Source organism: Panthera uncia, chromosome D1 (assembly GCF_023721935.1).
Source record: "Panthera uncia isolate 11264 chromosome D1, Puncia_PCG_1.0, whole genome shotgun sequence".
In the NCBI taxonomy this organism is placed as follows: Eukaryota; Metazoa; Chordata; class Mammalia; order Carnivora; family Felidae; genus Panthera; species Panthera uncia.
In genome coordinates, this window is record NC_064808.1 from 6,750,707 (window position 1) to 6,764,834 (window position 14,128).

General features: G+C 60.0%; 1 protein-coding gene across 2 annotated transcripts in view; it reads right to left on the reverse strand.

The window, feature by feature from the left end:
- Positions 1–1,275: 1,275 nt before the first annotated feature.
- SLC22A11 (solute carrier family 22 member 11) overlaps positions 1,276–14,128 on the reverse strand; it is a 15,091-nt gene continuing 2,238 nt past the window's right edge. Inside the window, exons 3-10 of one of the 2 annotated variants that reach the window (XM_049643570.1) lie at positions 11,053–11,207; positions 10,784–10,952; positions 9,685–9,808; positions 8,661–8,776; positions 5,524–5,738; positions 4,396–4,504; positions 3,184–3,390; positions 1,276–1,916 (exon numbers count right to left, since the gene is read on the reverse strand). In XM_049643570.1, coding sequence (XP_049499527.1) covers positions 1,853–1,916; positions 3,184–3,390; positions 4,396–4,504; positions 5,524–5,738; positions 8,661–8,776; positions 9,685–9,808; positions 10,784–10,952; positions 11,053–11,207 — 1,159 coding nt within the window. In that variant the 3' untranslated portion in view covers positions 1,276–1,852. The remainder of the gene's footprint in view (positions 1,917–3,183; positions 3,391–4,395; positions 4,505–5,523; positions 5,739–8,660; positions 8,777–9,684; positions 9,809–10,783; positions 10,953–11,052; positions 11,208–14,128) is intronic. The other variant, XM_049643578.1, reaches the window with a different exon arrangement.

Here is a 14,128-nt window from a genome sequence, read left to right on the forward strand (position 1 = left end):
ATTTCCTTTCCTTTGCCTACTTAAGTTTTAGTCAGCTCTTCTTTTTCTAGCTTTTTAAGGTGGAAGCTGAGGTATTTGAGACTTTCTTCCTCTCTAATACAACCCCCTAATGATACAAATTTCCCTTGAATCACATCTCTAGCTTCATCCTGCAGATTTTGATATGTCCTCTTTTAAAATTCTCATTCAAAATATTTTCTAATTTCCTTTGCGATTGCTTCTTAGCCCGGGGGTTATTTAGAAGTATGTTTGAAGGAGTTTTCCAGATATCTCTCTGTTACTGATTTCTAATTGATCTCCATGAGGATCCAAGAACATACGTCCCATGATTTGAATGTTTAAAAATTTATTACATGTGAAGCAAGGCTAGGGACCCGTAGGAGCCTGTGGGCGGGGGAAGTGTGATCTTTATGATGAGGCACCAGAGGATTTTAAGCAGACGGGCAGTATGATTTGAGTGGTGTTTGATTAGCCTGGTGGGAGTCGGATGTGACAGAGGGCTGTGGGGATGCCTGGGGTGGGGAATCCACGGCTTGAGGTTTCCCTGGGTCGTCCGAGGAGCGGGCAGTTGTCTAGAGGGTCTGGGTCCCCAGGGAAGGGTGTGGGAGTAACGATGTGACAGGGCTGCTGATGTCAGGCCTGGATGGCTGGAGGTGGGGGTGAGGAGCCCCCGGGGTGGGGGCAAGAGCCCTGGCTGGACTGGGAGCCGGGCCAGGGATCGGCTGTGGGACTCCAAGCTGGTCACTCCACCTCTCTGAGCTTTAGTTTCCTCACCTCTAAACCAGGGGGTCGGCCTCAGTGATCCCACAGTTTTAGCGGCACGGGCTGCTGCCCCCACAGGGAGGGTCTTTACGTGAATTAGGCGAAGGCGACCCACTGAGATAGACAGACAAGCAAGGGGTGCCCTTGTGGTGTAAGGGCTCAGATTAAAGCCTGATATTATGTGCTGCCTTGACAGGTAGGGAATCCAGGAGGGTCTCGAGTGGCCGAACTCCAAGTCCCGCCCCTCCTGCTCCCGCGGATAGGGTCCCGTAGCAAAAAACACTTTTCAGCCAGCAACCAGGTGCCGTTCCTATTATTCCTGAGCAGGGGGCATCAGTGCCCTGTCAATGGGTGGGATTCCTCAGACAAGCCGATCACATCCTCCCCCGGGAACCAGGGGTCACTCTGCCTTCTTGGTGCTGCAAAGCCTTCCTCCCACAGGGGATGAAAACAACTCCTTTCTGTGCCAGCGGAGCCCAGGCTGGATTTCAGCCCCCACATGCCTCCTCAGCTGGTGCTTTGGGCAGTGCACAACCTGAACACCTGTACCCGGCAGCCCCGTTAGCAGGTGTTATTTGTCGGACTCTCAGCCGTGCTAAGATCTGTTCACCCTGTCCCCACCACCGCCTGCCCCGTGGAGGAAGGTTTCATGATTGTTTCCATTCTACAGATGAGGACTCTGCAGAGGATGGGGAAGAGATTGGAACCTAGGTCTGTCTAGACCCTTCCCTTTCTGCCCTGTGATCCACTCTGGTAGCCTGGAGGTGAGAAAACTGTGGCGCCCGGGTCAGTGAAGTGTCAGGAGTTCTGAGTGAAGGTGTGGAGACGGGAGCCTAGCGGGGAGGAGAAAGGACCCCTCTTGTTAGTGGTGTGGACTCGATTAGCCAGCCGGACTCGGCTCTTCAGGGCTGAGGTGGGGGGAGAACAGAAGTGAGGGGAGAAAGCAGCCTTTGGCCTCAGCGCCCAGCCGCCCAGCCCCGGCCCCGCCTAACTCTCAAGGTTCTTCCGATTTCTTCCACCCTCAGTTGGAGAGGAGGCGCTTCCCTCCGTGGGGATCTTTGGCCAAAGGGGCTCCACGCAGGCAGAATTTCTAGAACGAGGTACTTTCTGTAACGACCACCTCTCGCCGGTTGCCCGTGGCCGCTGCCGATTTCCTAGGATAATCAAAAGACAGAGTGGTGTGTGGTGACATGGCTGGGGAGCTTGGAGGGCAGGGCTGGGGGTCAAGTCTCACGAGCACGTAAGCTCTATGAGATCGCGGTTTTCTTTTCCGCCGTGTTCCCCATGCGGAAGACAGTGCCCGAAACACAGTAGGTCCCCCCAAAATTGAAAGAGTAAGTTAAGTCCCGGCTTCCCTGCTTCTTGGCTGAGTGTCCTTAGGCGAGTTACATGGCCCCTCTGTATCTTCGCTTGGCAGTGAAACTGAACATAACAGTAGCTTGTGGGGTTGTTGTTTGGATTAAATGAGATGCTATATTGAAACAGTAAGATGCTATATTGAAACAGTAAGATGCTATATTAAAACCCCTTAGCATGACCTTGGTTCCAGCTCAGCCTGTGGGCTCCCCAGGACCACCCTCACCCAGGACACAGCAGCCACACTCCCGGTGGGCCTGTGCTGCGGGCCAGGCGCTGTTCTCCGCGCTTTAATATAATCGCTTCAACTTCAAGACCTCTCTTTGAGCTTGGCTGGGTTTTGTTTTGTTTCCTTAAGGCCCATTTTACAAATGAGGAAGCAGAGCGTAGTGATTCTGGCCATGAAATAAACCAGAGGAACGTTTCCTCACTTCTGTTCCCTCCAAGGACGACGTGAGAATAGCATGATCTCTTCCCAGAGGGTCGGAGAGAAACGGCCTGTTCATCTGCCTGGGCCTAGAGTTCCTAGCGGAAGATTTAAGGAGCGCGGTCAGGGCCGGCTCCGTCCTGGTCCTCGTGAGCGAGTTCGGTAAGAGAGGTGAGTGAGCGCCTGGGGGGTAGGGATTCAGTCCCAGGCAGCCTGGCTGCGGGTCAGGCTCGTAATCATTCCGTTTTCCTGCCCAAGGGACAGGGACGATCCCTTTCTACCTGCGAGACCCTGAATCAGCCCCTGCGTCTCTCCGAGCCTCCGGTAAACAGGGTTGGAAATCGTCTCTTCCTGGCAGCGTGGTGGTCGTAATGGTGACGCGGTTTCAGACGCAAGCCTTGAGGCGCCCGGGTCGCGTGCCCGGTGCCTCGGGCACACGGTCAGCACGCAGCACGCAGGTGCCCTCTCGCTGACGAGCCCACAGCCCGTCTCCTGCCCTCCTCGTCCAGCACGTCTCCCTGCCCCCTTGGGCTGTCCCCTCCCGGGGCTGAGGGGAGCCTGTCCCCACATCTGCAGCCCTGCCCGGCGACATCCTGGCAGCCCGGCCGGGGCGGGGGGAGGCAGGGGGGGTCACTCACTGGTTCTCCAGGTCCTGGATGGTGTCGGGAAGTGGAAATCCCTGGGTCTCCGGGAGGAAGAGCAGGAGAAGGAGGCTGGAGGTGATGGGGAGAGCGCTGTAGACCACGGGGACCAGCAGGGGCAGGCTGTGCTGAGTCATCCTGATCAGGGGGTCTATCACAGACCCCAGACGACTTACCGACTGCAGGAAGCCATCTGCTGTCATCCTGTGGGTGGAGAGGGGCCCAGACCCTTGTGGCCGCCGCCACTCTCGAGAAGGGGGCTTTGTGGGGTGGGGTGGGTGGTAGCATCTGGCTGGGCCAGGGGAGGGAAAGCTGGGATAAGGGAGCTGCACAACCACAAGGTCTCTCCCTGCACCACCTTCTCCGTGGAACCCACGTGGATTTTCCCATCCAGAGCGGGGTCTCTGCTTCCTGAGAACAACCAGGGTCTTTCATGGATGCTCCAGGGCCCACCCCATTTCTCCTGGTCTTCGGTAAGCGGGGGGGCTTGCCTCAGGCCTCCTGCCAGGCCCTTGAGCTCTCAGCTCAGGCTTTCTATGTAACGTCAACAAAATCAACACACGAGGGTCCACGCCACGAGTGGAAGGCGGGGGAGAAGTGAGGGGCTGAGGGTGCGTGAGCACCATGATGAGGGAAAGAGCCCTGGGCTAGGGCTCTAGGGCGCTGGGTCCAATCTCACCCTTCTGCGAGCAGGTCCTTGAGCCTCAGTTTACCCAACCGCCCGATGAGGGGATAGTTTAACTCTACACCACTGGTTTTCCATCTGTGGCCCGTGGTGCCCTTGGGTTGTTGCAAGGTGACTCAGGGCTCTCTTGGGGCAGGGAGGGGACAGTGGGAAGCAAGTGGGGGGACGGAGGGCACTTCACTAGGGCAGCTCTTGGTCTTGCTGAGGGTTCTTATAAGATTTCACCCGAACAGAAGGTTCTGGGGATCAAAACAGTTTCTGATCACTGAGGGCCCCATGGCACCAGGGCCTTCCCAGTGGAGACTCTGGGGGAATGCTGTTCTGGGAGCCCCGGCTGAGGATGAGCCTTTGGGGGAAGGAAGGAAGCTGGGGCCAGGGGCCTCCTCACCCTCTGCTGTGTGTTCCCGGATGCCCAGCCCCCTCTTTGCCCTCCCCGCTGGCCTCCCCAGGGACGTCCCCTTCTGGCACACCCGGGGCCCGGCCCCCTCCCCGGCCTCCAGGGCACAGCCCGCGGCCCAGCCTACCGCAGTGCAGTCGGGTAGAGTTCAGACTTGTAGACAGAGACACAGGAAAAGACGACGCCAAAACATCCCTTTCCCAGCACAGCAAAGACCATGCGCAGGGTCTGCCAATCTGGGCAGAGGAAAAGGGTGACAGTGGGGTCTGCCCGAAGGGGTGCTCGGTCAGCCTGGAGAGGAGGGGCTGGGTTCTCCCGCAAGGCTTCCTTGACTGCACCCAGGTGCCCATGGGGGGTGTGGGCAGGATGGTGGGTGGGCCGGGGGGGGGGCGGGGCCTGAGCCCAGCCAGGCCTGGGGTGGGCCAACCTGGGGTGGCTCGGGAGGGCTCTCAGCCCCCCCTGTGGGTACTCTGGCTTTCCCGGGAGCCCTAGCCGCGGGAAGCCGAGGCCCGAGCCACTCGGCCCGTGGGCTGGGCCTCAGCTTTCCCGCCCACATTTGTAACGCAGAGTCGCATAACCCGTCCCGCACTGGCCTTTTGCAAGTTCTCTCCCCGAGCTGCCTCTTGCTGCTTGTTTGGGCTCCTGGCAGACGGTCCGCCCCAACTCAGCCCCTCCTGGATGCTGGCCGCCCCTCTGCCTCCCTCCTGGCTTTGCCGCCACTGCCTGTCCCTGCCCCTCCACCAGCCTCCCTGCCTGGAGCCATAAGAGGAGACTTGAGAGGCTTTTTCAGGGCATTAGAGCCTCATTCAGCAAGAAAAGAGTAAGACAAGGGCCCTCCAACACTCTGCACACAAATGCCTCTGGCTTCTTTAACAAGGGAGAAGAAAAACCCCAGGGTGCACCAGACGTGGGGTTCCTGCCTCCCTTCCAGCAACCTAAAGCTTCTCACGGCCTCCCCCTCCTCCCACCTCAGCCCCAGCCTCTGGTCTGAAGTCTGGTCCGCTCCCGGCCCTGTCACTTGCTAACTGAGTGACCTCCGGCTCCTGGCTTCATGTCTCCGAACCTCAGTTGCCTCGGGGGGAATGGGTGGGGGGCCGATGGGGGGGGTTGGATGGGGGCGCCAGGTTCTTGGGCCCGGGGAGGGGAAGGACCCAGGGGGTGAGCACAGTGAGCACGGCCAGGGAAGCCAGTGGCCCAAGCTGTCGGCCACTCAGCCCACTCGGGCCGCCCCTCCTCCAAGCTGCCTTGGCCTCACCTTGTGGGACCAGTTTGTTGACCAGTATGGAGAGGCCAGACATAGCCTGGAAGCTGGCCAAGGTTGTGCGGCGGCCCAAGAAACTGAGCAAGAAGGCGGTGATGGACCGGGCCAGTAGGTCCACGCCTCCAAAGAGAACCTGGAGGAGGAAGATGTCATTCCCCAGGTTTTGCAGGTCAAGGACCAGCCCGTAGTAGGATGTCACTTGGGAGAAGCTGCAGGAAAAAGGCTGAAGTCGGGTCCTTGCCCCGCAGAGGAAAGGGCACCCATACGGTGTCACCTCACACCTGGGCCGTCCCCAGAGGGCACAGCCAGCCCGGAGGGGAGCCGGGGCGGGTCACTACCAGAGCCCCAAAAGCCTGTCTGTCAGATGCAGGGCAAGTCTCTCTAGAGCCAGCCTGTCCCAGGAGGGAGAGAAAGGGCAGGCCTCCTCCATTTCACCTTAGGTCTTGGCCGCAGTGGGCTGGGCCTCACTTCGCAGGCCAGCGGGATAACGGAACCCTCCCCCCCACACACCCCCCCCCCCCCCCCGGCTGACTGGGCTCTGGGGGGTTGAGCCTCAGTTCTGGCGCTAGCCCTCTCTGGCTTTGTTTCCCCAGCACGCCCTAGAATCACGACCTGGCCCTTTCTGGCCCTTTTCCGGACGCCGGTTTCTTTAGCTCTGAAAGGTGGGAGAAATAGTGGAAAGAGATGGGCTGGGTTGTCCCTCTTTCAGGGCGGAAGGTCTTATTTTCCCAGCCTCTGGGGGTGCGGTCCCTCAGGTGTGGAGAGCACCCCATGACACAAGCCAGAGGGGCCACCCCAGCTCCTGAGTCCTCCGTGGGTTTGCCGGGGCCTTTCTGCGACTGTCCCACAGTGACCGCATCCTTGCCCCATTCGCTTTCTTCCCCCCCTCCCGTCCCCTCCCCCACCCCTCCTCCCTTCCCATTCCCACCTCCACCTCTTCCCCACCCCTCTCCCTGCCCTCCCCTCCCCCCCCCACCTCCCCTCTCCTCCCCTTCACTCCCCTCCCACCTCCTCCCCTCCTTTTCCCCCTCCCCTCCCCTTTTCTCCCATTCCTCTCCTCCCCTCACACCTCACCCCTCCCCTCCCCTTCCTCCTCCCCTCCCTTCTCCCCTTCTCTGCTCCTTCCCCTCCCCTTAGCAGTCCACAGGAAGGGATCCCAAGAGCCCTCTCTCCCAAGAGCTTCCTGCTCACTGACATCCATCCCAGGCCTTCCGGGTGGGGGTGGACACGGGAGGGACCCCCCCTGCACAGGTTCCTCAGTAGCTAAACTTACAGTAGCTGGATTTCTGAAGTTTGGATGTTGAGTTTGGATCCACAGGTGGCCACAATATGAAATTGTTCTCCATCACTTTGCAAATCTGTCCCCATCACTGCCTCAGGGACTCAGGGACACTCATCCCAGCACTGCGCCCCGAGCCCCCAGCTGCAGACAGAAGCTGTGGTCCCCTAGGAACAGCTATGTGGGGGAGGGGCTCAGCTCTGGCTCAAAGTAGCGGACACTGGGGATCTAGAGCCAGTAGGTAGGTAACAGGGGATAGGGGAAGTCGAGAAACCCACCGGGATGGCGGCTTCCCAGCCCGTGATTTGAATAACAAAGCAAGCCAAGCCAGCCCCTGGGAGAACTGAGGAAGCCTTGAAGGTTTCGAAAGAATGGCCCTGGACCTTCCGGGCACCACCCCACCACCCGGCCCTCCTTCTAATTTGTCAGAAAAAAAAAAAAACTTAAGCCAGAAAAAAAAAATTCAATCTCTGTTCTAAGATGTAGCAACTATTTGCCATGAGAACCCATCTGTGGTTAAATAGAGCATAAAATAAATGTTTTCCTAATCTTTAGGGGTTTTCTTAATGTTTAGTTTTTTTAAATGTTTATCTTTGAGAGAGACAGAGACAGAGCGTGAACAGCAGAGGGGCAGAGAGAGAGGGAGACACAGAATCCGAAGCAGGCTCCAGGCTCCGAGCTGTCAGCACAGAGCCTGATGCGGGGCTCGAACTCAGCACAGAGCCTGATGCGGGCTTGAACTCATGAACCGCGAGATCGTGACCTGAACTGAAGTCGGATGCTTAACCGACTGAGCCACCCGGGCGCCTCCCTGATCTTTAGTTTTATTTCAAGATCAAGTCTCCATCAAACCTGACCCTCACTTCTTAGTATGCTCTCTGCAAGTCCCTTGAACTGAATTTGTCTTATTCAGGGGCCTTCTCCTGGTCCCAGGTGCCCTTGGGCACCAAGACAGGGCCTGCTGGGGAGTCCGTGCTCAGTGTGGGGCCTGGCGGCGACAGGGGGCAAGGAGGTAGCTCAGCCAAGGTTCAGATGTCTGCTCTGGCCTCTTGGGCAAGTTCCCTGCCCCTTCCGGGCCCTGCTTTTCCATCTGTAAAGTGGGGGTATAAATGAACTTGAAGTAAGTGGGTGGCCAGCCGCTGGTCAGCCCTTGAGGAGCGTGCACCCCCCCCCCCCCAGCCATCGCTGGTCCTGCAGCTCGGGGGACACGGGCTCTGCCTCTAGCCTGGGCTTAGTCCTCCCCTGGTCCTGCCCTATAGCTGGCTTGAGCTCCCATATCCTCTCCCCAGGGCCTGCCCTCTGGGGGAGCTGCCTGTCCCGGCCAGAACCGGGCCTCCTGAGGTCTGTGGGAGCCGTTTCTCCCTGGACACTGCAGAGGCCCTTTTAGGCAACAAACTGGAGCAAAGGAAACCCGAGCAAGGTAGAAGGACCCACGGCCGGCCGGCCGCACGGCCAGGTTAAAGGTAAACAGGCCCATTAGACGACCCACCTCCAAATATCCATCAACCCCAGCTGACCAATCAGCCACTTACTACCAGGCACAGGTAGCGAAGAAGGAAAATTCCGTATGTTCCCCTACTTCCTCCCCTTCTTCTCCCCCCCCCCCCCCCCCCCCCCCCAACGCCCCCCCCCCCACCCCTGCCTCCTTGGCGGACAGTCTCCCCTTTGCCGTCCTGCCCACTGCTACCTTGCCATGTATTCAAGAAACTTCTATCTCTTCTGTTCTGCCTTGGGTGAACTGTGTCACCGGCCCCTACCCCACCCCCACCCCCCACCCCCGGCCTCCACAGGCACCACCCCCTCCCACCCACCCCCAGCCCTGTGTCTGCGAGGGACGCGCCTGGTGGCATACCACACCAGGGACATGATGCAGGTCCGCCAGCGGAGCATGGGCACGAGAAACAGTTCCAGCACCGACCTGCGGCCCTTCGCAGAGGTCATCTCTTCCTCCATGCTGGTCATCAGTACCTACGCACGGGGAGCACCGGATACCGTGAGTGCGGGGTGTCGGCCCCGCCCCCACGCCAGGGCACTGTGACCCGCGACCACAACAGAGTGATGGGAGGGGCCTGGCCTTGGCTTCTGGAGAGCCTCGGGGTGGGGGCTGCGATGGAGGCAGAAAGGTCTCTCTCTCTCTGGCCCCCTGGCCGAGCTCCCATCTGCAGACCTGGCCCATCTTACTCTGAGCCAAGGAGCCAGTCTTGTGTCCCAGCTCTGGCCCTCTGGCCCCATCCACCCCCCTTGTTCCTCGTGGCTGGTGTCAGGGCACGCCTACTCGGGCCACACTGGCTCCCGATGGCACCCAACTGCCCATCCAGACCCTTCCTGACCTTCTGGGCCCTGCCTGCCCTGTGCTCAGCTCAGTCCTGGTCAGTCAGTCACCTCCTCCTGGAGGCCTTCCCTGATCCTCCCACGCCCCTCCCCACAGCCCCAGGCTGTGTTTTCTGGTTTCTGGCTGCACCCCTCCCACACCTGCTTCCTTGAAACAATTGCCTTCAGATAAGCACAGCCAGCTGTCCCCAAACACCCTGAGAAGCCCTGCGCAGTGACTATGTCACGTATGTGGATTCAAGTGGCGGACAAGCGGGGTGGGTGGGTCGCCCCTCATATTGCTGTCATTGGCGGTGGTGTTGGTGATGGTGATGGCAGAGCGGGTGGTGACAGTGGGAATGATGTGGTGGTGACAGAGATGGGCAAGGTGACAGTCATCGTGGCGAGGTGGATGTTGGCGTCTCGTGGAGCTGTGGCTGCGGGAACCCGTGGTGTTGATGGGGGTGGCGGTGGCGTGGCTAGTTTGAAGCTGGTCCAAAGACATCGGTGGCCGTCCTCTCCCGGTCATGTCCCACACTCTGGGGTCACCAACAGTAGCATCTCACCTCTATGGTTAGTGACTTTGTGGCTTCCTTGTGGCCATTTATCTTGGCCACCTTGTGGAGCTCCTGCAGCCCTTGTTCTGGTTTGCCCGTGATAATCAGCCATCGGGCAGACTCTGGAAGCCACCTGTTAAGGAAACAGATGCTTGTCTGGGCCTCTGCCTTCTTCCTTCTGCTTCTTCCCGGCCTCAGGGCAGGGGGCAGGGAGAAGTGGCTCCCGGATGAAAAGGACTGGACTTTTCCCAGCCCGGAGGGCCTCGTCCCTGTTTGCAGGGAAGCTAAGAATTTCCGGAGGCAGTGTGGCATTGTGGTGAAAAGAGCCAGCCTGCCTGGGTTCAGATCCTGCCTCTGCTACTCACTGGGCCGCATGGCCTCGGGTGAGTCACTGAACCTCTCTGGGCCTCAGTCCCTCATCTGAAGATGGTGGTAATTGTAACATCAAACCTCCGTGTGGTCAGTGGCGTTTGGTCTGTTTGATTTGCTGACGTGTCACATCAAACCTGAAACCATGTCTGGCATGGGGGCAGCGAATAGTTGAGAATGAATGAATGAGTCCTTCTGACTCTCCCTACCCCACGGTAGACTCCCTGGGCCCAGGTCTACCCAACTCCGGTTCGCAGAGGCGAGAGAACTCCAGGCGCCATGAACTTGTATCTGCCTCCCTGTGTCTCCTCCCTCAGCCCTCACCCAAACAACTCTTTCCAGACCCCAGGGAGTTTCGCAACACCCAAAATAATAGCGAGGGTGATCTCTTTTCGTATCCGCTGTCAGTCCTCGCCGACTCAGAGCCCACGGGCCCGGCAAGCGATGTGAAGGCTGCAGGGGGCGGGGCCGGTGGGTGCCAAGGACGGGGAGGGGCCGGGGGCCAGCAGTCCGGACGGGAGCCTCAGACCTCTGGCTAAAACGCCCACCCTGAACTCCGAACCCCCAAGAAGTCTCCCTCAGCAAGGGCTCTGCACGCACGGCTGCCCTTCGTGCCTCTCGGCATCTTGGGGTCTTGGGCCAGCCAGGGCGGCGGGGGCGAGGGGCACCCTGGAACTCCAAGTCTCCCTCCTGGTTAGTGATGGTCCCCCCAAGGGAAAAGGCCCCACGCCGTACTGACCAGCATATCAGGAAGATGGCAAAGAAGGGCGTCGACACGGCCAGCTGGAGGGCGCGCCAGTCCCGCAGGGTGAAGGCCAGGGCCCCCAGGGCCATCTGGCCCAGGCTATAGATGCATCCCAGGATTGTCATGGTGACGGCCCTCCTGCGGGTCGTGGTCCACTCCACCACTGAAAGGTGACGCAGGCGTCCGCAGGTAAGGGCCCCCCCTCCCCACCGCACCCCCACCCCACCGCACCCCGGTGGGAGCAGGCCAAGGCGGGGACTCACGAAGCATCCCCGAGGTCAGGATGATGCCGGAGATTGCAAAGGCGCCCAGAACCCGGAGGCCACAGTAGATGAAGAAATGGGAAACGAAGATCATGCCGATGTTGGCCAAGGCCACTTGTAGGCAGCACAAGTTCAGTATCCACTTCCGCCCAAAGCTGGTCGGGAGACAAGCACGGTGGGGGCCTGGAGGGGGCCCCTGGGGGTTCGGGCATAGGGGCCAGTGCCTCAAGGTAACAGAGGGTTCAAGAAGGCAGGGGCACCTGCTGGGGCATCTCTGTCTCCTTCCCGGATCTCCCAGGGGCATGCTGGGGGGCGGGGGGGGGCGGGGTGCTTGTTACAAAAATGGCAGACGCCTTGGGGCTCCTGGGAGGCTTAGTTGGTTAAGCGTCCGGAGTGTTGATTTCGGCCCAAGTCATGATCTCACGAAGCGTGAGATTGAGCCCCCACCCTGCGCTGTCAGCGCGGAGCCTGCTTGGGATTCTCTACACCCCTCCCCCCCACACCCCCCCTCCGGCCCGTCCCTCCCCTGCTCATACACTCTCCCTCTCTCCTCTCTCAAAAATAAATACACATTAAAAAAAAAAAAAAAAAAAGGCAAACGCCTTGCTCTCAGGGGGCAGCATAACCTCACGGTCAAGGATGCGCTTTGGCTGGAGCCGCTGGGAGGCTCCGTCGGTTAAGTGTCCAAGTCTGGCTCGGGTCATGACCTCGCGGTTTGCGAGTTTGAGCCCCACATCTCTCTCTCCCTCTCTCTCTGGCCCTCCCCCACTCATGCCTTCTCTCTCTCAAAATAAATAAATGCACTTAAAAAAAAAAGAGAGAACAGGCCTCGATTGAATCACTACGTTGTGCACCTGAAATTACATTACACGCACGACGATGCACGTGGACACATTGGAACTTAGATAAAAACTTGTAAAAAATGGGCTTTGACCTCAGAAGCCTGCGTCCGAGTCCAGCTCTGCCCTTCCTGGGTGGCCTCGGGCACAAGACTCCACGTCTTCGAGCTGCAGTCCCCCCATGTGTAAAACGGGGGTCCGCAGGAGGACCGCCTCACGGAGTTCTGAAAATCAAGACACCGAGCAAGGGGGCGGTGCGGCCAGGAGGCTGAGCGCATGTGGCCTGGGGCAAGGCGGCCAGCTCCTAGCCAGTCTGTGCAAGGGGACCAGAGCGCCCCACACCTACCGCCCCGAGGCCAGCTTAGCCCGAAACCTCTGCCTGCATTTAGCTAAAGCGTGTGGCAGTGTGACGGGAGAGATGCGCGCAAAGCTGGGCACTGCCTATCCGAGCGGGGTCCCCAGGAACCGGCCCGTTTCGACCCAGACCCGGGGCGAGGTCTGGATGCCGACACCCGGCCCTGGGCCCAGGCTGTTTGGACAGCCCCCGAGGACTGAGCCATAGCTGCACGGCAGCGGGTCCCCTGAAGTGCCATTTGGACCACGTCCCTCGTGTGCAGCGCAGCACAAGGCCCACAGGTAACGACGGTAGCAGAACCCCAGCACGGAGCGCTGATCCCGTGCCAGGCCCGGGCCCGAGCTCTGCGTGTGAGTAACTCACTTTATTATCACAACAACCCCATGCATAGGGCCGGGTCCCCACGCACAGGAGGAAACTGAGGCACGGAGGAGCCACCAATCTGCCTTCTAGGAAGCTCGGGAAGGACAGGTGGGGGTTGGAACCCAGTGGTCAGACCCCGTAGCCTGCGTGGTCAGGGGAGTGAGTCGTTCGTTCATTCACAAAATAATGACTGAGCGCACGCTGGATGCTGGGGACACAGCAAGAAAGCCCCTGCCTTCTCGGAGCCACCTGTTGTGGGGACGCGCACAACAAACGAGCAAGCAGATGCTGGCAGAGTAGGTGTGGTGTTTGAGAAAGGAAGGTGCAGCCGTGGGGCCCACGGGGCCTGAGGCGGGAGAGCCGGGAGGCCTCTCTGGGGAGGCAGGCTGGAGTCAAAGCATGCCGGGCACGGAGAAGCAACTGTGGGGAGAATCTTCTGGGCGAGGCACGGCCACCTCGGAGCTCTGCAGCCAGGGTGCCGCGGGTGCTCCGGAGGGGCTGGCACCGCTGTCGGGGGGGAGAAGCCAAGTGCCAAGCAGGGGGGGGTGGGGAAGGGGGGGGTTAGGAGCCATCTTCGGTGCAGTGGCCCTGGGGGACTTCAGGCTGGGATCAACCAGATCCACATACAGGGTTTTGCAAAGACACTCTTGAGTGGAGGCCAGAGACCCTGGAGGAGGCCGGGACCTGCCTGGGGCAAGAGAGGCGGGTGGGCGGGGCAAGGGGACTTTCAAGGAGGAGAGGCAGGGGCTAGGGGGAGTGTGTGGCCGGGCCTGAGGGAAGGAGAACAGGGTGGCTTTTAAGGTTGGGTGTGGGCCCCGGGCTGGGGGCTCTTTTCCAGGGTGGAGTCTGGTGCGCAGGGGCAGGGTGGGGGAGGGCAGCGGGGGCGGTCAGCAGCTCAGCTCTGGCCGTGGCAAATGTGAGCCTCTCCCTCATGGAAACTCAGAGCAGGCAGTGGGGTTTACAAGCTGAGTGGGGGCAATGTAGACACCGCAGACCCTGGAGCAGCGTCTCAAGTAGCGGGGGGGTGTGGCTGGACAAGAGAAGGTGCGGGGCTAGGTCCTGGGGCGCCATCTCAGAAGGAGGGTGATGGGGGGACAGGGGAGGAAGGGCAGGAGGAGGGGGAGGCGGATTTCTATTTCACGGCATGCCACGTACTCGGAGTCACAAGGGGTCTGTTTCTCCTGAGAAGCCTCTGGCCTCCCTGAGGGCAGGGACTGCACAGCACCCGTCACACAGTAGGTGCTCAGGAAGTTTGGCGTAATTGCCAAAGGAGAGAGCGTGGCGTCCAAGGGAATCTCCCAGAGCACAGCTTCATCCAGCGTGGGGTCCTTGGCCGTCGCTGCTCCTTGGGTACCTGGGTTCTTGGCTGTCACTGCCCCTTGGGGACCTGGGTCCTTGGCCGTCACTGCCCCTTGGCTGTCGCTGCCCCTTGGGGACCTGGGTCCTTGGCCGTCACTGCCCCTTGGCTGTCGCTGCCCCTTGGGGACCTGGGTTCTTGGCCGTCACTGCCCCCTGGGGA